General features: G+C 41.4%; 1 protein-coding gene across 5 annotated transcripts in view; it reads left to right on the plus strand.

The window, feature by feature from the left end:
* Positions 1-24696, plus strand: part of LOC110965537 (actin, alpha cardiac muscle) — a 215229-nt gene that overhangs the window by 138840 nt on the left and 51693 nt on the right. For 4 of the 5 annotated variants that reach the window (XM_051955608.1, XM_051955615.1, XM_051955633.1 and 1 more), the window contains 21 exons: positions 1206-1301; positions 1594-1712; positions 4610-4743; positions 5540-5781; positions 6064-6256; positions 9368-9584; positions 9667-9771; positions 12845-12948; positions 13652-13735; positions 14056-14215; positions 15619-15766; positions 16859-17064; positions 17161-17335; positions 17727-17935; positions 18028-18227; positions 18471-18537; positions 18621-18781; positions 19742-19907; positions 20744-20830; positions 21446-21672; positions 23553-24357. In XM_051955608.1, the coding sequence (XP_051811568.1) occupies positions 1206-1301; positions 1594-1712; positions 4610-4743; positions 5540-5781; positions 6064-6256; positions 9368-9584; positions 9667-9771; positions 12845-12948; positions 13652-13735; positions 14056-14215; positions 15619-15766; positions 16859-17064; positions 17161-17335; positions 17727-17935; positions 18028-18227; positions 18471-18537; positions 18621-18781; positions 19742-19907; positions 20744-20830; positions 21446-21672; positions 23553-24357 (3905 nt within the window). The remainder of the gene's footprint in view (positions 1-1205; positions 1302-1593; positions 1713-4609; positions 4744-5539; positions 5782-6063; positions 6257-9367; positions 9585-9666; positions 9772-12844; positions 12949-13651; positions 13736-14055; positions 14216-15618; positions 15767-16858; positions 17065-17160; positions 17336-17726; positions 17936-18027; positions 18228-18470; positions 18538-18620; positions 18782-19741; positions 19908-20743; positions 20831-21445; positions 21673-23552; positions 24358-24696) is intronic. The other variant, XM_051955625.1, reaches the window with a different exon arrangement.

Consider the following 24696-nt stretch of genomic DNA (forward strand, 5'->3'; position numbering starts at 1 on the left):
AAGTGTGGTGATTCAGTGGGGATGGAGGTCTCTGCTGACCTGGCATTTAGCCAGCCATTTACAGATGCTTCAGACTTCATTTTTATGCACACAAACTCCACACATGCTCGTCTCTAATACTCACACACACCCATTGTTGGAGAAAAGACTTGGTGGCATGTGGCCCACTGAATACAAAGAGCTTTCCAGTCTGTGTGATGTGCGTCCAGGGCATCAGCCCAACAACATCAGTCACCCCCCACCCCCCCACACTGGGTGTCCCCCCTATTGGCCTGATTGTTTTTTAGCTGTTGAATGTCAATTTTCATCACTGTCTGTGCTGTTTTCTCTTTTGTTTACTCGTTCATTGTGTGCACTTTATGTCCCCGCAGCTCAAAGTCATCAGCCTTCCTACTAAAATCACTTTAACCTTTTGCCACTGCCACCATATGCTCTGTCAGATACGGACATATCTCACTAAAATGACCTGGCAGGAGAAAAGTACATATTCTCTGCTGTCCCTTTTCTGGCTGCATATCCTGCTGCCTTCTATGTGATGAGTACAATGTTTGTCTTGAACATTCCTTCACCAGCTGTCACATAAACGATGTGTTTGCGAGCAGAAAATCGCAAGCAGGCATGATTTTCTTGCCGTCATCATTTAGATATTCTCTATTCTTAAAACGAGACTCTAGATGGCCCATATGTAAAGTTTATCTTTCATCTTGCCACACTGAAGCCCCTCTGCCCTCTAAGAATGTCCTTCATGCTCTTATTTACACTGATGCCACCTCCTGGCTCGTATTAGTGTTCCAGCCACGTCTCGCTGCTCCCCCTGTTCCCTCCTCCACACACCTGGTCCAGCGCAGCGCTAAGTGGATTTGGGATGCCTCCCTCCTTTCTTCTCTGTTTGTCTGCATTAAATGACCCTGTCTTCTCCGTACTAGGACATATGTGGGCGTGTTTGCCCGCATACGTTTGTCTCTCCTTGTGCCAGTCCCTCCTACTATCTTAGGCATCTTCCAATATCAATATGTATAAGGGTGTCACAACCGCACCTCTTCTTCCACTGGCTTTGGGCTTGAATGTAAGGTGTCCACCTTTGGGTGACATTGTTTTGCTGTTGCGTAAGACAACACGTTAGGTAATGCACTAAAGGGATCCATCAAACAGTTTTTTCTTCAGTAGAACATTAGACTCATGCACACTTTCTTTGTGCCCTGCAGCGGCGTTAATCCGAGGGAACCGAAACAACTGCACTCAGTTCTCTAACAACTTGGACTGGCTGGTGAGCAAGCTGGAGAGACTGGAGTCTTCCTCAGGTACACTCATTATCATTCTCCCACATACTGAGTTTCTAGTGAAAATGAAGCATTGCAATGCACATATTAAACTACTTTGATGGAAACCCAGCACTCCTCAATAGGGACAGTACTCTGCTGGTTTAATTATAATACAGGAATATACAATCCTCCACTTTTTAAATGCATAGTAAAGAACGTGCTCTGTTCTCTGTTGATCCGTGCACACTGGATGTCTCTTTGACGGGTGTCCTCTAGTGTGTCTTTCACTTCTGCGGCTGTTAACTAATTGATGAATTTTGCGGCTATGCAGGCATCCTCGAAGTTCTACACTGCATTTTAATTGAGAGCCCTGAGGCACTCAATATCATCCAGAGAGGACACATTAAGTCCATCATATCACTGCTCTACAAGCATGGACGCAACCACAAGGTGAGCAGTGAATAGCAGTGGTGCTTCGATTAAGTGTTGATGCGATATACTGTGTGAATAAAGCACACGTCTGCGCTCTGTTTTTGTTTATAATGAAGCTAAGATACAAGGAGAATGTTGTACTGTGGACCCAAGTTGTAAATACTTGACCTTCGAGTAGGAAAGCTCACTGTAAATCAGTACAAAGTTGACACTTAATGTGTAAATGATCCACTTTTCACCATAAAGAAAAGGTTCCATCCCTCCAGTAGAGCTCTAGAGACACGAGTAGCCAATGCTATGGCGCATTGTAACCCAAGACTATACTACGACATTTATGTTGGTTTTTCCTTTAATTTGTCACTCATCTGTAAGTTTCAGACTTTGGTTAAAAAAAGAGACTGCATATTGATAGATAGTAACTGCAAATTGAAATAAATCCCTTTTCAGATGTGGGATGCATAACAGTTCTGGCAATCTGTTTAAGTGACAACATTCTGTGAGTCAGAAGTTGGTCATTTCTACATTAATGTTCCTCACAGCTTCATTCAGACAAACACGAGATCACAGACAGAGAATGACAGTACATCCAATGACATAATACTACTACCCAAAACACTCAATCAAAAGTCACCTTGTAAGAAATTATTTGACTGTAACTCATAAAATGTATGTGACAACTCATCTGTCTGATGCGGGGATTCAGATTCTGATCGATCCTGTCTCCATGTTGGGGATTCTTTCTAGCTAATTAGTAAAGTGACTGCTCTTTGCTGTGTGTAAATGTGCACAACTCTTCCCCTTGGGAGAGGTTCATATGGATCTTGCTGCTGTTTGATGCTGTAGATATTTAATTAACTCAGAAGAAAAGTCATACAAACAGTTTTAAATCACAAGAACAACCACAACTCCTGGTAATATTTTGCCACAGTCTGAAGTATGGTAATACATTCATTATTGGTGACGCTTACTAATCTGATTCGTTAAAAAGTTGGTCTTCATCACAGGAAAGTTTTATTTTTATCAGCATTTCAGTGTGTAACTGATTGAAAATCGTGAGGCAAAGTGAATTAAAAATGTGTGTCGTACAAATTGTGATGTTTTTGGTCTAATAGTGGTTCTAAAATGTGAAAAAAGTCGTCCCTAAATGACCTCACACCATTCTGTATGCCGTCAACTTCTACCAAAAAATCCCCAGGGGGATTATTTGGATGTAAAACTGACATGTTTACACGCCGTCAGATTAACAGAAAGGAGTGCATATCTGAGAGGCGCATAATAGAGAAACAATAAAATACATTTTTGAAAGGAATAGTTTGACATTTTAGAAAATATGTTTTTTCCTTGTTCTCTTGAAAGTTAGAAGAGTCCTACACCGTGTATGCACGTGTAGCTTAGCTGAATATAAAGGTTGAAAATAAAGGGCGCTTGTTTCTTGGTCAGGACCATTAACTTCCTTGAGTCTCTGGGCTGCATAGCAAAAAGCCCTCTGTCACATAACCCCGTTAAATGGCAAATTGTAATTTATTCGCTACGGTTTTTTAAAATCAGATTAAGCAAATGAGATGTCACATGTGAATTTGTGAACTTTATAGCTACTTGTGATCTGTAGAGGACCTGGTAGGTGGATTTATTTGCTTCATTTGGGCAGAGCCGGGCTTAACTGCACCCCCTGTTTATCGTCTTTATGCTAAGCTGAGCTGAATCGCTGCTGGTTATGGTTATATAGTTACTGTGCAGACACCAGAGTCCTATTGATCCTCCCTCATCTCTCCCAGCTGTATTCTGAAATATCACCAATGGCTAAGATTTTGTTAGAATTTTTTGTCAAGCACGAAGGCACACAACAGCTCCTGAAAAGGCCTCCTGCCTGTTTATCTTGCACCCAGTCATCTCCACTTCTTTTCTCATTAGACTCACCAAAAGGGTTTGCTGGATGCACATTTATTTCCATAACAGTTCCCTCTGGGCTTCGCTGTCACTGCTTCTTCTCTTTAGCTACTAATTGATTGTGCTTACCTTCTACCAGCATACCAACTTCAATCCTTGACAGTTGGTTCCTGAGGGTTTGGTCACGGTGCGTCCCTATCATGAATCAATCTGTTTAACGGTGAAATGAGATCAGTGGCAAACAGTCATCTGATCTGGGTCATAAATCAGCCCAAATGTATCATTCTGCTGTGGAAGCAGGAGAAAAAGGTCATTGATAAAGCGTAGGTGCTCCGGCCTGTCACCCTCAGCTGAGCTTCCCGGCCCATTTAATTCCAAGGCTTTGTTAAGTTACATCAAAGGGATATTATTGGACATGTTTGTGCCCCCAATAAGCATCACAGAGTAATTATGCAGCGATCGCATAAAAAGAGGCTGTCGTAGAGCAGCAACCTGGACAGTGATTAGAGACAAATATAATTACTCCTCTCTGGAAGTGTATGGATTCATATCCAGGCTGTAATCGGGAAAATAAAGAAAACATGTCATTAATGGCAGGGGAGCTGTTGTGTTCTTCCACTGGACGTTGTTGCTTATTATCCTTCCTGGGGCGGCTGTGGCTCAGGTGGAAGAGCGGGTCGTCCAATGATCGGCGGGTCGATTCCCGCTCTTGCCTAGTCATGTGCTGTTGTGTCCTTGGGCAAGACACTTTACCTGTCTTGCCTCCAGTGCTGCTCTCACACTGGTGTATGAATGCATGTGAATGTTGGTGGGGGTCGGAGGGGCCGTAGGCGCGGACTGGCAGCCATGCTTCCGTCAGTCTGCCCCAGGGCAGCTGTGGCTACAAATGTAGCTTACCACCACCAGAGTGAGAATGTGTGAATGAATAATGGGTCCATTGTGAAGTGCTTTGAGTGGCCAAAAAAGTGCTATATAAATCTAATCCATTATTATTATTATTATTATTATTTGTTCTTCTTCTTCTTCAGATTCTGGATGTGCTCTGCTCGCTGTGTGTGTGTAACGGCGTGGCTGTGCGAACCAATCAGAACCTCATCTGCGATCACTTGCTTCCCAAGAGAGATCTGCTTCTGCAAACGCAGCTGGTGAACGATGTCCAGAGGTTAGAAAACCATCGACGTACCGCGTCTCCTTCAAACATCGTGCTCCTCTGATGTTTCGGTTCATAGCTACTGACTGACATTCTAACATTAGACTTGAGCAATGATTGAAAGCAATAGATTGAAGTACCAGTAAATATTTTAGTCAGTGAAGACGCCAACTAAAAGCAATAAACTCTATATACTTTAGCACATATTGAAGCTGAAATATTTAACAAATGTTTCCCGCAGTTGCTGGGTTGTAATATTTAAAATCAATTCATTTCTATGTTTGAACTAATTTGCGTGTTGCAAATGGTTTAAATCTCATTTACATGTAAACACTTACCATTAAGTTTAAATTTACTGGCTTCATCAGCTTCAGAGCCAAAGTAATGTTATTATGTGATCGTACATTGAGCATTCATATCTACGGACCATGTAATTGGGTGAGTGGGTTTACTGTATACATGAAATATACATTCTGCTGTTACATAATGGCAGCATGTGTTCAGATTATACTGGCTCTTTAAATCCAATATTTTTTCATTAACCTTTAGTTGTTTTAAAATGCCAAAAAGTATTTCAACAAGGATAACATCGTTTTATATGTTCTATCTCTCTTTTTTTGTCACTAGTGAAGTGATTCTGTCTTAGAAACATCTCAAACCAAATATATTTAGAATTTAAATGATCTTGTCCTAAGGATATACCTTCTCATTTGTTTTAAGTGAAAAATATGATGTTATGAGTGGGTATCTGAGAATGTCTTCCTTGCTCTGGGGGATGTTTAATGAATTCACATTTCATTTGTGCCAGTATGCGACCGAACATCTTCCTGGGGGTGAGCGACGGCTCGGCTCAGTACAGGAAGTGGTACTATGAGCTGATGATCGATCAGGTAGACCACTTTGTGACCAGCGAGCCCTCCCACCTGAGAGTGGGCTGGGCCAACACTAAAGGATACGCACCCTACCCCGGAGGAGGAGAGGGCTGGGGTGGCAACGGAGTCGGGGATGACCTCTACTCGTACGGTTTTGATGGACTCCACCTGTGGTCAGGTGGGTGGGAGGAGGAAGATCCAGCATTCGTGTGTGTGTCTATGGGGGAGTTGATAATAAGCTTACACATTATTAAAGATGAATGGTAAACATGGGCTACAGCCAGGTTGTGTCTAGACGGAATCGCCGCCCTGCAGGGATGATCTCCGTGCCTAGAGAGTGTGTAGCTGTGCGCAAATCTGTGTTCGATCCTGTGTGTGTTTGAGAGATATGATCTGTGCCAGCGTCACTCACTGGGGCGTATTTCACATAAGAGTGCGTTTGTGTGTGTGTTCCGAGCAGGTCGTATTCCACGGGCGGTTGCATCAATGAACCAGCACATCCTGACCTCCGAGGATGTGGTGAGCTGCTGTCTGGACCTGGGAGCTCCCAGCATCTCTTTCAGGATCAACGGACAGCCGGTCCAGGGCATGTTCGAAAATTTCAACACAGACGGGCTTTTCTTCCCTGTCGTCAGCTTTTCTGCAGGGGTCAAGTGAGTGTTTATTTGTCTCTCCTGTGCATTTTCTGCGATGAACAGAGGCCCTGAAATTCCTGCACGATGAATGAGCAGCACACATAAGCCCAAACAGATGAGACAGACAAACTGATGCCAAAAAATTACACAAGTATACCACCAGTTTATACCGCACACCTACACTCACACTCTGCATGCATGAAATCCATCTAATCCACCTACTCAGTCTGGTTCAAATGCATTAATCCTCAAGGCCTTTTGATTGGACACAGGTAAAAAAAAAAAATGAAAAGGACCAGCTTTATTTTCCCCCTCTGTTGGCATGGTAACCACAGATGGTGTGATTGACAAGACTTAAAAATGGAATTTCAAGCTCCAGCAGGTTTTCCATGATTCCATGATTGACTCTGACTTTTGAAGAGTACAGCAGCAGTTTGCAGCTTTCACTCAGAGACACTTGACACCAAAAGACTAGTGTGATTTTATTTGGTCATGTAAGCCAGCAGAGAGTGAATTCCCTTCTTACTGCCTGACAAAAAAAATGAATTCTCTAAAAGTGTTGCCATACCTCATGTAGAGAGTTACTTGCAATTCAAGGAGCATACTTTTCCCCTAACAGTCAGTAGAATGCAGTTCACTCATCTGCTTTCATTTGTTTAATCTGTTTTAGTAATATGATAGAAAGAGGCTCTGCATGATTGTCGTGACTTTGTGTCACTTTCATGTCTTCTGCTCTGCAAACTTTCTCACATTGTTGTCCTACTTTTTAAATGACTTATCAAACAGATTTTTATTCTAACAGATTTTACCCATTTTAGCCCAAACTTTTAATGAGTAGTTTTAGAATATACAGTTTTTAAAAGGTTCCATGAGAAGGTGAATACCACTCGCATGTCTGTATTATTATAATTCATTGAAGGGAACAGTGATCATGGAGCACAGCTTGTACATTTTTCTGGCATTTTGCCAGTTTATATTTTGAAATTTGTCTCCTCCGCTTTTCTTCTTATTTCTCCCCAGTCCAGAATTTCCATTTTTGTTTTGTATAATGCAGTTCTTGATGCTGTTACCTCTTTGAGAGTGTACAGACAACTATGTGCCTTCACCATGATACACACTAGGGCTGGACACTCTGAGTTTCACAACTAGATAAAAAGAATCCACAATAATGATTTTATTGCCATAGCTGTAGAAATGTTGAAAAAAATTAATATCACTATGGGATCACTCAAATTCTGAGATTCAGTCTGTGTATTGTGTGTTTTGTCTCTGTTTTGTCTCTGTTTTGGTGAATGAATTTCTGTCAAAATACAGTCTGTAACCAAAACTGTACTGCTTTCCTTTCTTGTGCTGTAGTGTCAACCAGATAGTTACTTGTACTGAATTATTTGTTATATTGTAATGTGTATTATTAACAGCATGTCTTTATCTCTTTTTTTTCAAATATCATAGTTATTGTCAGTATCATCATATCACCAAACTCATAGTACATGCAGTGTCCCGTATGTTTCTTTTCACATCTCAGAAATTTAAAGTCCTTCTCCTGTTGCTGATTTAACCCGTAAAACTCATCTCTGTGTATCAAAGTTACAGATTTAGAAGGATTTATTTTGCCTTAAAAATAAAACTTTCCTGCCTCAGGATGACTTAGCTCCAACTCTACAAATTCCTCTCTAGATGCGATCTTCATAAGCAGACCTATGACTCTGCTTAAACACTGTGAAGCTACTCAGTGACAAGCTGTAATATTGGAGTGATTTAGCCGTCCATGTTCGAGCCGAAACCAATTCTGAAGAAGAATAATGATGCAGAAAGCTCCACCCTGCAAATTGACAGGATAGATTCCTTCCATTGTTATACATGAAACTCTGCAAGTCTAAATCCACGAAGATGCTCAGACATGATGTTGATGTCTTCGAGCAAGGTAAACAAAACAGGATTTTCACCAGAGGGGGTCTTTAAATTCTGAAACTTTTCCACCAGTTTTATGTCATCATAAAATTAATTATAAGTCATCTGAAAAGGGACAAATACCTGACATACAAGCTGTCCACTTTGGTTTACTGGTCAGGATTTTTAGTAACCCCTTAAGCTTCAGTGTAACGCCGGCGGTACACCTACTAATTTGCATAGGAATTTCAAGAATGTCCGACGGCTGCAAACACGATTATACAAACACTATACGCCGATGGAAAGCTTAGATTCTCATGAATCCGCCGGTATAAACCACTTTCAGATGCGATTACCACAGCGGGTGAGAAAAACACATTTGTCCGACAAAAACGAATATTCATCCATCCGTTCTCTATACACGACTTCAACGCACACAGCGCGACTCACATTTCCGGGTTTATTATTACACACAAAAAAAAAGATTCCACAAAAAACGGCCATAATCCAACCTTTTACATCCAGATGACACAAGCCAGTAAACTATTTTGTCCAAAACATGTCCTGAAGTCGGTATAAAATCCCCGAATCGGTCGTTTTCAAGGAAATGCACCTCGCGATGCCCGTCCAATATTTCCTGTATTTTTCGTAATTTTTTTTATTTAAAAATAGAATATTAGCGATTTTTTTGTACTGAAAACGGCTGGAATTGACTGAAGCTTAAAGGGTTAATATCCAAAGTGCCCCCTTCTGAACACTGTGGAGTGGTCGAGACACTTCCTGAGCGTGTACTTGAGATTGACCCAGTGAACAGAGTTGACGTCTCCACGGATTCAAACGTGCCAGAAAATGACAGCCACACATCTTCACTGCTCAATAATTGAGGGCTGCAGTGAGAATGGGTTTGGTTGCGTCACCACTACTACTTGAGTAGCTATTTTGGGCGGCCTCAGGAGAGCCTCTTCACAGTGATGGCCTGAGACGTTTTTTTCCCCCTTGCTGAGCTAAACTTGTCCCTGTTAGAGCAGAACTGATTGAAGCGGATTAAGGGGAGGAAAAGTAGTTGTGTTTATCTGCATGGCTGGTTTTCCTTTCTCCGCCTGCTTCTTGCATTAATAGCTGTCTGATTATCACTCCCTGTTATGATTTGAATTTAAAAACACTTTTTCCTCTATTCGTTGACATCCTGCATTTTAAATGTGCAGAATAACAGAATAAGTCTTTATTTTCTCTCATAAGGGTCCGATTCCTGTTGGGTGGACGACACGGCGACTTCAAGTTCCTGCCTCCGTCGAGTTACGCTCCGTGTTATGAGGCTCTGCTGCCCAAAGAGAAGATGAAGGTGGAGCCGGTCAAAGAATACAAGAGAGATGCGGATGGAGTCCGAGATCTGCTGGGCACCACCCAGTTCATGTCACAGGCCTCCTTCATCCCTGCACCTGTGGAAACCAGCCAGGTAAGCTCACAGGATGGGTGGGCGATTCAAAAGATAAACTTCTCACTGTTACATCTTCTTATTTGCTCGCCTGCTTCTTCAGATTGTCATGCCGCCTCATTTGGAGAAGGTTCGGGACAAGCTGGCTGAGAACATCCATGAACTGTGGGGCATGAATAAGATTGAGCTGGGCTGGTCATACGGCAAGGTGAGAGACGGGAAGATTATTTTTTTTGCATATATAATCTCTTACAACGAGATCATCGCTCGGATCGAAAGATAAAAAGCATAATCCATACATTTTGCCATGTTTGTGGAGAAATAAACATCTCAATGACACGTTTTTCTCAGTGAATTTAAGTTAAAAGCCAGCTTGAATTGCATTTATCGTTAGTGGTATTAGAATTGACCATCACAAAAGCCTGTACGTCATCTTGCTTTCTCTTTTATAATTTGCGGTTCACACCAAAAAGAGGGTAAGTGGAAAGAACACTCTCATTTTTCACGTTCAATGCTCTCCATGTCACTCATTTAGATGCTTCATTCCAGTTTGTTTGTAGATAGCAGAGTCATTGTGTCTATGTTTTAGTATAAGTCATGAATTACAAAGTATTGTTTCACCCAAGGGCAGAACAGGATGTTTTGGCAATTTCACCACTGCAATAAACCAAGAGGAAAGCCTCTGAATTTTATGCATTTAGTTTTTTCCTCTTTTGAAAGAAAGTCCACTGGGGAGTCTAATTCTTTACCGGTTGTCATATACTTTATAAACCCAAGGGTCACCCCACCATCAAAATTCAAAACACTGGATTACAACCTGCTATGAAAGCAATTGACAGGCTTTTTCACACGTTCAAAGCCGAGAAAAATATATCCTGAGGTCATATCCTGTTGTTATTAAAGACATAGTTTGACATTTTTGGAAATATGCTTGTATCTGAGAGTTAGATGAGGAGACTGTTAGGAATACACTGCCGCCCAACTAATAAAAAACAGGCAAAAACAAAAACTGCTGTAATGTTTATGCATAGTTGCATCTTTTTTCTTCAATTTTTTTCCTCAAATTCCATTGGTTTACAATTAAATTTAAATAAATGAATTAATCGTGCATGAAATTATGCTACATGTATGTTTAAAGATGTTTCTTTCTCAAAACAAAAGACACATACAGGAGGACATCTATAATGTGTGTTGAATTAGCAGTATTAATAGTAATTATTATTTGAGAGATTGATTTGCAGGCTTTTTAATATTAGAATATTGGAAGTAACATGGAGTAATATGAAGAGTGTCGCTTCATTATATTCCATTATGTTTTGAATTATCACCTGGTTTTTGAATTTTGTGGCCTCAATAAAGACCTTTTCCCCAGAAGATGATGTTGAAAAGTAACTAGCGCATAAAAACATGAGCGCAAAACAGGAAATGCAATAAAATTTCTGTCTTTCCTTGGGAAGAATGCTCACTTCCACCAAACTGAATCTATAGGTCCATGTAGCGCTCATGTCTAACACTAAAGCTAGAGTCAGAAGAGCGTTAGCTTAGCATAGAGCATGGAAACTGAAGAAAATGACTGACCTGGCTCTGTCCAAAGGCTACAAGATGAGCACACTTGCACCTTTGAAGGCCACTGTATAACAACCCAACATCTTGGAAAACAAAATGTTGTGGAGGTTTATATGTCACAATCCTTATTTATACTGTATAGACTGTTTTTGCACTATCTCTTAGATTTCCTGGCACTGAAAAGGATAAGCTCTGCAATCTCGTTATACATTGTGTTGTATAATGACAACAAAGATTATTCTATTCTATTTCTCCATACTGTGTGCTAACTATGAAATTAGAGCCAGGAAATAGCTAGCGTAGCTTAAGCATAAAGACCAGAAACAAGGAGAAACAGTTAGTCTTGCTCTTTTTGTTCAAAGTTTAAAAGCACAACCAGTTTAGCCCCTTGGAGACCAAAACTCTTGGAAGTTTGTAAGGATTAAAGAAATAAGATGTGTTAATTAGAGAGCTTTAGTGGCGTTTGTAGGGGAAAATCTTTGGACGGCTTATGCTAAGTTAAGCTAAATGTCTCCAAGCTGTTGCTTCAATACTATCAATTTTCTCATCTAACTCTCTGCAGAACAACAAATTAGTATATCTCCCAATACAATTATTTGAAAACACATGCTAACCTGCAATGTATGTAGTCCACATATTTAGAATTCAACCTGTTGACTTGCAAAATACTCATTGGTGACTTTCTGGTTTATGCTGTATTACATACATTAAGATAATGCCAAAGTGACCTGTTTTACCCTTAAAGGAACAAATAACAAAACCAACAACAATAAGGAACACAGCTCTTATGTCTATAATACATAATATGAGGATCCTCCCTGTATTATCACCAGCTTTTATACAGACCTTTAGCTCCTCGACAGAATCTTTATTTCAAAATGAAGAAAATCTGTAAAGTGTCAGACAGGTTTAATTAGTTGAAATCTGAACTTTAAGAACTTTTTTTTTTACTTAAGTTGTTTGTTGAGTGAAAGCTAAGGTGCACATATTATTAGATGTGGTTCCACTGCAGCTTATTGTGTGATCTGTAGTTGTCATTCACATTGTTTTTAATTACAGCAGCATCCTCAGTAGAAGTCCTACAGCAGAAGGAATGAGCAGTGAAAGTATTGTGTGTTACTTAGCCCTGGATACATACAAATACCTTCTTCATTTGTTGTTTTTTCCGCTATTATAATTCTGTAAGCGGATGAGCTGTCAGCGAAGAGATTTCCCATAGTTCTTGTACTATTCACAAAAGAGCTGGCTGGTGTTCATTGGAGTCGTGCACACAGCTGCATATCTGTACACAGCCCTGCATGTTTTCTTGGTAAACATCCACCATTGCCATGCCGCCTCCTCTGAGCAGCATTGCCAAAGGGATTATTTGGCATAAAGTGCAGCCTCGAGAGACACATTACACCTCTCACTTAGTATTCCAGCTGTACACCTTTCTATCTCCCCCAAGAAAACATGCTCCCTTGTTCCACTTTCATAACATGTTCACTAGAGTAGACCGTCTTATCACTGCAACCAGTAGCAGCCTGTACTTAAACCACATGCCCACCCCCTTGTTAGTTCACTACGACATTGACTTACAAGGCTGTGTATTTCATATGCATATATTTAGCAAACTTTCCCACATAATGAACATATATATATAGAATTATTGATGAACAGTAGTGCAGACAGTAGAAGAAAGCTGATATGTTTGTCTTTGTTCTTTTTCCTAACAGATAAGGGATGATAATAAGCGGCAGCATCCATGCCTGGTGGATTTCTCCAAGCTGCCAGAAACGGAAAAAAACTACAATCTGCAGATGTCAACAGAAACTCTGAAGTATGTTGAGCTCTGATTCGCTCCACTGTCCATACTTTTTGTTTTTGAAGAGAAAAATGATACTGTTAGACATATTACTGAGAAAAACACACAAAAAATGGATTGTTTTTGCTGGATTTTAATCAGGAGCATCACACATATGTTTGGTGGTAGACATGAGTTCACTTGATTCATGTTCTTTGGAAGGGTTACAATGCATGTTCTGTAACTGAACAATAAATGCTGTCACAACTATGGTCAGGTAGCTTTGGGAATTTTCCATTTTCATCCAAGTGAAGCCTGTGACAAGTAGTTTACATAAATGCTCTTTAAATGACGGAGGAGAACATGAAGTTGTGCTGTGATCAGTCTTGATCTGCTGCAGCAGAAGACACATCTGGGTGACACTGATGGGTTTCCGAGTGACATCAAACTCATTTTTACTGCCACAATGTCCTCTCACAAGGTGTGAAGAGAATTTGTCAAATACACTTCGCACCCAGTTCATTCCCTTGGGTATTGTTTGGCCTTTCTCTCCTAAGAGATTAGGACACGCACAGTTTAACCCATCACTGCTCCGTCTGAACACTTCCAGCCCCTTTGTTGCTGCTGGTGGATCTACATGTGCTGTTAAATCAGAAGTGATGCTGCAGTGTGGATTAAACGCAATCTGCAGACAAGCTTTGTCTGTTTTCTCACACTTATTATTATTTCTCGCCCACAGGACCCTGCTGGCATTAGGCTGTCGTGTAGTTCAGGTGAACCCAAATGCTGAGGACTCGCTCAAAAAGATAAAACTACCGAAGAAGTAAGTGAGCTGCTCAGATTGTGTGTCGTAAATCTGTCTGTTAGATATTATAATTGTACAATAACAACTGCTGATTGAAACATATATAACACAATGAAATGGCAAATCAGAATGTGCCTAAACCCATTTATAGATCATCAGAAAATGTCAAGCAATATAAAAGGAGACGATTTACTCTTAATATACTGTCTGTCCTGCCAGAAAGATTTCTGTCAGGCTATAAATGTGTGTGAACCAGTCCTGGTGGATTTGCAGTCTATTACTGTACATCCATAACTGAGGGAAAATTACTTCTTTTCATTATCTTTTCTTTCCTGTAGCTACATGATGTCCAATGGTTATAAGCCGTCCCCTCTGGACCTATCTGACATTAAACTGACTCCAGGTCAGGAATTGCTGGTGGACAAACTGGCAGAGAATGCACACAATGTGTGGGCCAAGGACCGCATCAAACAGGGGTGGACCTACGGCATTCAGCAGGTATGTCCACATGTATTTATGGGACCAAAATAGACAAAGAATTTTAAATACTGTGAAGAAACAATCCGGCTTTCATAATATACAAGAAGTCATTATTTTCTGCTTCCACCTTTGTCTTTTTTTTTTTTTAATCTTCTTACTTTCTGTCTTCAGTTTACACAGTCTATATCTTCCAGTTCACTTGTCATAAAGTTAGTTTACTCTGACATTTCACAGCTACAAATCATTATTCAGTACACAGCAAGAGAATCTGCAGTAAAGGACAACAAACCACAGAACGCACTGTACAGAACACAGTGCATGTAGCATGTCCCTCATCTGGAGACCGAAAAAGTAGTAAAACTGCACACACAGACAACCGTAGAGTTAACTTTTGTAAGCAAGATTTTATGGCAGCTCAAAGTGTGTGTCCTCGGTTCAATTCCCGGCTGATTTTCTGCCTGTCTTTACTAGTTCTTTCTATTAAAGGCAACATGTCGCACAACAGCCACCAAAAAAAAAACAACAAAAAACATTGATTTTGGTGTGTTCTGGTCCTGTTGTCATGAAATTGAATGTGACAGACTTCTGAAATCATACATTTTTCCACATTTTTCTTCTTCTATAACTCAATGGAATATGTCATGTGCATTGATTTTCCTATATACAGTATAGTGTTTTATTACAATTTTAAATTCTTCTTCTTTATTTAGTCTGTTTTCTTTTTACTTGCATCATATATTAAGAAATGATTTCATGCATCTTTCATTACTCGGTGCTCTCACTCTATAAACATTAGGTGAGCAAAGGCTAATCCTTTTTGCTTTATTTGATAAAAAATGTGGGAAAAGTGCTGTTTCCTGACTGCAAGCTATACATTGTATAGCACAAACTAACAGATGAAGCACTGCAATTCAAATATATCACATACATCACATTTAAAATAGATTTTTTTCATTTGCCCCTGCTCTGTCATCTTGCAGAAGTGTCGTTGACAACACACAACCAGATAATAGAGCAGCGCTTTGGAAGAATGGAGCAAATTTTTCAATTGTTCCCTTTTGTGGTAGCCTGAGAAAAGTCAGGACAGACTAAACAAACAACCTGCAACTTGCACAAACAAGTCAAGAATTCAAATTAAGCTTCACAAATGAGCTTAAGTGGTACTAATATGGTACTTCCACGATTGGGCCTCGGCCTCCAATGGGAGTAATGCAAGGGGAGATGTCATAGAAAAAAGAGGAAGTGATGAGTAACAATAGCCCAATGGCAATAAATGGTCAATTTACTCCTCAATTACTCAGATTGACAGCACAGTCATAACAAACACCACAGACTGAGTCGGCTCCCACGAGTCGGCCTACAGCTGATTACATAAACAGGGATAGTTGGGATGGAGTTCTCACTGGCTGTTTTCCTCGCAGGATCTGAAGAGCAAGCGTAACCCTCGCCTGGTTCCTTATGTTCTGTTGGATGAACGAACCAAGAAGTCGAACAGGGACAGCCTGCGGGAGGCGATCCGCACTCTGATTGGCTACGGATACAACATCGAGCCGTCAGACCAGGAAGGCGGTGAGTTCTACACGTGGAAGTCGAGTGTTCCTCCATCTATCGCGGGGGCTACTTTCTAGACCCACCGGCGATAGACAAAAATCTGTGAAGTAGCGACTATATTTATTTTATTATTTATATATCACACCACGCAACACTGCAGAGCAGCACTATGCGCAGTGATCAGACATCTATATGAAATGGACAAGGCGAGATCCTGAATACATGCAACACATGGGAGACAGAGGAGATTGATGCTACGGTCGCTGAGCCAATCAGAGCCCAGTGCTGTAGGCTACGCATTTTATTGCTATTAAATATACTTTTAATATATTTTAATTATCGTTTTTAATGTATTTTTTGTATTGTTTTCAAATTTTTAAGCAAGAAAATGCTTATTTTACCACAAAAATAATTAAAATAACATAGCATTCACAGAGCCAATAGCTATGACTGAACTGTTGTTCTGCAATGCACCATGGGAGTTCAGGGTGTTGGGGGTTTAAATGTCATTGTTGTGGTTTATGTCAGTGTTACAGTGTTATTACTGTTTGTGTTTTTGTGGTTTAGTCAGCTGAGTTAGTTTCTTTGAGTGTTATGTTGTCAGGACTGTGAGTGTGAAGTGTGTTTGATGACTTCAAGCCAGATTTTTTACAGTGCTGATTTCTGTGTGTGTCACAATAAAAGCGTCTCCCAGCTACAGAGTGCATAAAAGGCAGATACCCTTTCTCCAGTGTTGTTCTTCAGTGCAGCTCACCACAATAATAGATGTATTAAAATACCTATATACCGCAAAATCCTGCAATTTAGCAAAAAATCTGTGATACCAAATGCAATTTAAAAATCTGTGATACGCAAAATGGTGAGGGACTACTGTATGCCTGTCAAAATGCACAGAAGTTCAAATTATGCACTTGTAAGGAATGAAGATGAAGCATTATGTCCTGTCTCAATTTTGTAATCCAGATATGAGACTCTGCCTCTAGCCCTCTGTAAAGTAGTTCTTTACCATTTAGTATCTCCCTGATTGGTTTGTTTATTTGTTGGGTGGGATTCTGATGTATTTGAAGCAGCAATCTCCACTCTGACACTGTCACTGTCCCTTCCACCCAGTAGGACAAGTGGTTGAGCGTCTCAGCATTGATAAGATCCGCTTCTTCAGAGTGGAGAGGACGTACGCGGTGAAGATGGGAAAGTGGTACTTTGAATTTGAAGCCGTTACAGGAGGAGACATGAGAGTGGGCTGGGCCAGACCTGGATGTAAGCCAGATATGGAGCTTGGCACAGATGATCTTGCTTTTGTCTTTGATGGATACAGGGTAAGTTGTAAATCAAACATCAACATAAATCAGTCATGCTCATTCATTGTAGTCCAGATGCTGCACTCTGCTTCTGTGTACCTGTATTGTGCACAGGGCCACTGTCTGAACATGGGCAGCCGGTTGTTCGGGCGCTGCTGGCATGCTGGGGACGTGGTGGGCTGCATGATCAACATGGAGGACAAGTCCATGATCTTCACGCTTAACGGAGAGATCCTGATCACCACCAAGGGCTCAGAACTCTGCTTCACGGACTTCGAAACTGAAGACGGTGAGAAAGAACATGTGTAGCTGTGAATCTGATCTGAGCGAATTGTGCCAGCTTTAGGTCAGGAACTGTCAAAGTGATAAGGTGATTGTAGAAAGAGTTTCCACACGTACGTCCTTGCGACGCTCTACTCATCTTTTAATAAAGCTTTCACACGCACAGCAGAAGCTTTAACCTAGAATAACCATCCTGGGGTATGTAAGTTAAAAATAAGTGGCTCCCTGTGACAAAATCACCCTTATTTAATGTGACACTTGTAAATTGCCTTTTTGCAGAAGCTTGATAGATTTTCCCACCACTCCTGCTGTGTGTGTTCTAACAGCCTTTATTCTGTCCTCCCTCTGCTTCTGTCCTCTTCCCTCTTCCTCCTTTACTTCCTGCGGCTGTCCTTCAGGGTTTATTCCCGTGTGTAGTCTCGGTCTGTCTCAGGTGGGTCGAATGAATTTGGGGAAGGATGCCAGCACCTTCAAGTACTACACCATGTGTGGCCTGCAGGAAGGGTTCGAACCCTTCGCCGTCAACATGAACCGAGAGGTCACGATGTGGTTCAGCAAGCGTCTGCCTACTTTTGTAAACGTGCCAAAGGACCACAACCACATCGCAGTAAGAGGAAAAGAGTTGGCACAGCTGCTGGGGGGAAGAAATAGGCAGAATTGGTCAGGTGATTGATACAAAGATTTTCTTCCATTTTGCAGGTTACCAGGATTGACGGCACTATCGACAGCCCCCCATGTCTTAAAGTCACCCACAAGACGTTTGGCACTCAGAACAGTAACGCTGACATGGTGTTCTGTCGTCTCAGCATGCCTGTAGAATTCCACTCCTTCTTCAAGTCCAGTCCTGTAGTAGACATGAATGGAGTGCACGAGGAAGATATCCTGAAAGTTAAACACAGGTAATTACCGCCCCAAAATCATGATACTGTAATCTGATTGTCATGACATCGACTGGTTCTTTACATTAAATCAGTTTTATTTAGTATTTGAACATTTGAATGGGGACGGTAGAAGATGTAGGCTTTATCAGACATGTTATAAGTTTTACCATTACAGAGCCAAATAAAACTGAGAACTACTATACTAGTGTCCTTCAAATGCATTGCACTTCATAATCATCATTTCAATATGATTTCTCGTAGATATCCATTGAGATCTGTGAGGCACAGTGATGAAAGCAGACGAGTGGACTACAGCAGTATCACTATGGTATTGAATAATCTTTTCTCTGAAGTTTCTGTTTAGTTGTAAAATACCTTCAGCGTTCTTTCTTCTTTAATATTTTGTTGCAGTACTACCACTCAGTGAGGGTCTTCGCAGGCCAGGACCCTGCCTGTGTGTGGGTCGGATGGGTTACCCCCGACTACCATTACTATAGCAACAACTTCAACCTCAGCAAGAACCGAACAGTGACTGTAACCCTGGGTGATGAACGTGGACGAGTTCATGAGAGGCGAGACCTTCTGTTTAGCCTTTACACCGATTAGCCACAACATTAAAACCACTGACAGGTGAAGTGAGTAACAGTGAGTATCTTGTATCACCTATCAGTCAGTTCTTGTACTAGATGTGTTGGAATCCCAAAAATGGAGCAAGGGTAAGACTTTGACTTTGAAGAGACTTTAAAAAGGGAGGGAATACCATTTGGGCGCCTTCCTTTGGTGGTTTTCTGGGCACGTGCAACTGGAAGCAGACACTGGGATAGACCTAGAACTTCGTAGAGGGATTATATATCTTATCTAATGTGGGAATGTCTTGGAATCTCCCAGAAGGAACTGTGAACCTTTGCTGAAGAGAAAGCATCAGGAATGATGAACAAAAAATGTATGTATGGATTGATGGGTATGACAGGGGCCAGAACAGGACCATGCAATGGCAAAAGGTGGTCTGGTATGATAATTCTTGTTTTCATTTACATCATGTGGATGACCCAGTGTGTGGGAAGTAGGCTAGCCACGGAGGCAGTGTAATGTTTTGGGCAATGTCTTTCTGGGAAACCTGTGGTCCTAGCATTAATGTCAGTGCTACTTTGACACCACCTACCTCAGCATTGCTGCAGATGTCATTGATGGCAGTGACAATGCTCACTGATTCACTTGAAAATTATTCAGAAATGTTTTGAAGAACATGACAAATATTTCAAGGTGTTGACTTGACCGCCAAATTCACCAGTTCTTAATCCAACAGACAAGTACAATCTATTAAAGCCCCACCTTGCAGGTTACAGGACTTCAAGGTTCTGCTGACCTTGACAGGGCACTTTTAGAAGCTTTGTTGAGTCCTTTCCTCAGTGGGTTAGACAGCTGGTTTTAATGTTGTGGCTCACTGTATGCCACTGTAGACATTATAGCTGTTACAAATACTGAGTTTTGCCAATCCCTTAAAAATATGTACATCTGCTTCTGACTGACAGTGTGAAGAGGAGTAACTGCTACATGGTGTGGGGCGGTGACGTGACCAGTGCTGCTCACACCTCCAGCCGCAGCAACGTGGACCTGGAGATAGGCTGTCTAATAGACCTGGCCACCGGCCTGGTGACATTCAGTGTCAACGGCAAGGATATATCCACGTCCTACCAGGTACTGAATAAACACACCGTTCAAACAGGAATAAACTGGGCCGAATCCATACAGCGTTTCTGTATAATTGAATATACTGTTGCTGGCAAATGGAAGTTCTCAATTACAGGAACACTAGAGGAAATTGCAGTGATTTGTAAGGGATGTCAAGTCTAATTGTGTTTAGAAGAGCAGATGCAATGTGTAATGTTGTGACTATCCTTGTTCTTCATTAGTGTGATGTTGGACAGGCACACAACTGTAAATATGGATGCTTTTTAACATCTTTCATTGATTTCAGGGTGTGTTAGAAATTCTGCTAACTCACTATCTACTCATTTATTTATCCATGTCTATCATTCCACAGTCACTACCCGTCTAACTGCCTGTTCACTCTGCTCCATCCGTCTGCAGTTTAGTGTGTTGACCTTGGCAATTGCACGTTATATGCCTTTGCATATTTTGCTAACAAACCAGTGACGTCTGCATTGTGGAATTTTGGACTTAGAATTTGCTTGTTCAGATGTACTTTGAGAACTAAATCTTAAAGAACCTTTCGAAGGGTATAATCTTCTTATGTTCTCCCTCACTGAAATTCTGTGAAGCTTCACCCGGCGCTGACTCATCCTGCCAGCCGACGCTCTCGAATGATCATACGTAGTCACTCACTCACACACACACACACTCACACACACCGACAAACACTCGCACACACTCACACACTAAGTAGTGGGGTTTTCATGATGCATCATTAAGCCGCTTTCCTCAAGTCATGCTCTCCTGCTGCTGCTCAAGTTTTTGATGTGCACTTCCTGATTGGGCCTTTTAACAGCTTTCTGCTCCTTTCTCTGCTTCAGGTGGAACCAAACACGAAGCTCTTCCCTGCTGTGTTTGTGCGTCCCACTAGCCCTAACCTCTTCCAGTTTGAACTCGCAAAAATAAAGGTACAGTTCTCTCATTTTGCCATCACAAGAACCTCGTTATTTCACAGTATGAAGTCTGCAATGCCATAGGAATGTACAAGAAAGAATCCAGAAACTGTACAATCGGAACACAATATTCTCCTTGACATTGTAACCGCTCTTGCAGTACATTTATTCTCCCCTACAATGTGTTTGAAAATACCGTCTCCACACAGGAGGATGCACAGCTACACACCCCCCTCTGGGTTTGGCAGGATGATATTTTATCATGGTTATGTCTGCACCAAAGATACTGAGGGCTTAACTGAAAAGATGGGTACTTGTGTCATTTGTTTGAAGGAGAAAAAAATGTGACTGAGCAGGAAAGGTGACACTGAGACAAAAAACATGGCAAATAATTCACAGACAGATTGTGACTGTCTACTGCGGGAAAATGACAGCATCATTTTTTCCCTGGCTTTCTGCTCTAGAGAAGCGGTTTTTTTTTTTTTTTTAACACAACGGCAAAAAGAATGTGGTCAGAGAGGTCAGACTGTGAAATGGGCTCACAAAGCCTTTTAAGAGCTTGTTTGGCATTGAGAAATAGTAATATTCCTTCAGTCCCTCCATTTATCCGTGTTTGTTTGTCCTCTCCAGAATGCCATGCCCCTGTCATCAGCCATCTTCAAGAGTGAACATAAGAACCCGGTGCCCCAGTGTCCACCTCGGCTGGATATCCAGACCATTAATGCGGTGCTATGGAGCCGGATGCCCAACACCTTCCTCAAAGTGGAAACGGCCAGAGTGAACGAGAGGCACGGCTGGGTGGTTCAGTGTGTGGAGCCTCTGCAGATGTTGGCAGTGCACATTCCTGAAGAGAACAGGTAATGTACATGCTAGATTTGTTTTGTGCATTGTAGCTGATTGTAAAGAAATTTTATTGCACCCTAGATGTTTAACCCCTTGACGCCTGTCGTCGCAAATTCGCAACATACCACTTTCATTCAGACTGCAGCCCAGATAGCGTATCTGTTCCCCCAATGCCAGCTTGCACATATTCAATACATACCTTGGAACTTTTTGCAAGCACTGGTTTCTTGTAGGACTGGTCGGAGTGGAACCTAATTATCATATATCTGTGATCATTATTCTATATCTGTTCTATGTGTAATAGACAAATTAACAATCTCCACTTATTTTAGCACCAGCTGGACAGCAAAAACACGCAAAGCTTTTTTAAAAAATGTAATTTTAAATAAAGTCAGACATCAAGGGGTTAATCTGTTCAGGGATTTTCAAACTGTAACCATTTATTGTTGACCAGCAGCTACACAAAGTGACATCAAGCAGCTATGGTAATTAGTGAAAGCCGTTTTATAAACTGTGATCAGCCCCAAGCTAACTGTTTCGCCCCTGTTTGATTTTTTTTTATGCCAAGCTAAGTTAATTTGCTGCTCGCATTAGCTTAATATTAGCATACAGACACAAGCATGGATGTGGTTTTCTCTGTAATGATGAGCTCCCTTTAAACATCAGCACATATTGCACTAAAATGATTCATTGATTGGCTGATTTGTGGGATATTTTCATCCTCAGTCATTTGTTAAAGCTTCTCAGAATCTTGGTTTTGGACTGCTGGACAGGCAAAATTAGTCTGAAGCTGTTGCCATGGGATGTAGGACATTTTCATAGCCATCTTTCACTGTGTTGTGACATTTTACTGACAAGCATAGTAAGTTGTAGGCGGATTTTGGACTGAAAATTCCATTACAGAGTCAAATTATTACCGGTTCTGGAGGAGCTCCGATCAGGCACAACAAGCTGCTTGTTTTGTCCAACAGTTCTCCTGTTTTCATTTTTTTTTTTAATCCATTGCAGCCCTGAACACAAACAAGATACCAGAATAAATACTGTGAAGTGCATTGTAGTGCACAGACCTAGCTTACTGACTTGAAAAACCCACAAGAGTTGGATGTTGTTGAAAAGTGCTTATTATGTTAACCCTTGGAACCCCCCTCAGTCACCAATGGCTGAACAATGATGTCGAAGAGCACAGAAGTTGTTTTTTCTTGTTAGTTACTGTAAATTGTTTGTTTTTGGACAAATTTTAAATGTTAGATGTGCACAATAAAGTGATTTTGATGGAATATCACAATATGAAGCTTATTTTTTGTTAAAGTTCCAATGCAGCTGCATACCACAGATCAGTATTTGAAAGACTGTCAGAAAATTATAAATGTGATTATTGCTCCGCCAAGGAACGCAGCACAGTTATGTGACAATCGGCATAAGTTTGTCTGTGAATCTGTTTGTCTGTCCATGTGCAACATTACTCAAAAATGGACTAACATATTTGTATGAAATTTTCAGTGAAGGTCAGAAACGGCACAAGGACCACCTGATTAGATTTTGGCAGTGATGTGGCTTATAGTCTGGATAAACGGATTTGTTAAATATTTCTTTATCATTGTGAGATAGCAGCACGGTGTCACTGTAACTATGATAACAAGTGAACACGATGTCAGCTGCCTGCTGATGATCACATGATTGTGATCCAACTAGAAATCGACCGTTGCAGATTGATCGGGACTTATCCGTCTGAAATGAGTTCTTGTTGAAAATAATTTGCCCTTCAAACCTGCCTGCAGGTTTTAAAGTTCAAAGCATTAACCAACGTGGAAAATAATAATTATCTGGCCTCTAAATAGACTAAATCAGATCATTACGATGTGTTTTACAAATCCCTGCTTCTTTCTTTTCAAAGGTGTGTCGACATCATGGAGCTGTCAGAGCAGCAGGACATGAGGATGTTCCACTACCACACCTTGAAACTCTACTGTGCCCTCTGCGCTCTGGGAAACACCCGTGTGGCTCATGCTCTGTGCAGCCACCTGGACCAGTCGCAGCTGCTATACACCATTGACAACCAGTACCTGTCAGGCATGCTACGTGAGGGCTTCTACAATGTTCTGATCAGCATCCACCTGGAGACGGCCAAAGAGGCTCGGCTCATGATGAAAGACGAGTTCATCATTCCAGTCACAGCGGAGACGCGCTCCATTCGTCTCTTTTCCGATGCTTCCAAAAAGCACCTACCCCCAGGTGTGGGGCTCAGCACCTCTCTCAAACCCCGCCTCAACTTTGTGCCGCCCTGTTTCATCAACACCAGACGGGAGCATTTGTACAGTCCCCAAATCCCACTGGATGCATTAAAGGAGAAAGCGATATCAATGTTGACAGAGGCTGTTCAAGGTGGCGGGCACCACATAAGAGACCCCGTAGGAGGAGGGGTGGAGTACCAGTTTGTGCCAATCCTGAAGCTCATTAGCACCTTGCTGACTATGGGGGTTTTAGGTAGTGAGGACGTTCATAAGATTTTACTGCTCATTGATCCAAACGTGTTCAGAGAGACACGTGAGGAGGGGGCCACGGGGGCCATAGACAAAGAGGGACTGACGGGGACGGAGGAGAAGGCAGTGGAAGCTGGTGAAGAGGAGGCAGCAAAAGAGGCCAAACAGCCAATGAAAGGACTGCTGGAGAAGAGACTGCCAGAGCCCGTCAAACGACAGGTAATGGTGATAACACATATGCATCGTTTTAAATCTCTTCAACTGTAAAACTCTGAAGGCAAATCCAAAAAATATGTAAAATCAATGAACATCTTCATCTACAAGTGCCGATTCACTGCTGAAGACTAACACAGCTGTGCTCTCAATCACATGCTCCATAACTGCTCCAATCTAATAGGCCCATTCAGAAGTCAGTCAAACATGAAATGGCTCCGTCTCATATTCAACAAATGATCTCTTGAGTAAAAACGTCTCTTTAATAAGTAGGATAATTTGAAGCCATAAGGTGTTTGCATGTTTCTCTTGCTCGTACCAGCTGCGTCTAGACGTGCAGCACTG

The sequence above is a fragment of the Acanthochromis polyacanthus genome, chromosome 1 (assembly GCF_021347895.1).
Source record: "Acanthochromis polyacanthus isolate Apoly-LR-REF ecotype Palm Island chromosome 1, KAUST_Apoly_ChrSc, whole genome shotgun sequence".
In the NCBI taxonomy this organism is placed as follows: Eukaryota; Metazoa; Chordata; class Actinopteri; family Pomacentridae; genus Acanthochromis; species Acanthochromis polyacanthus.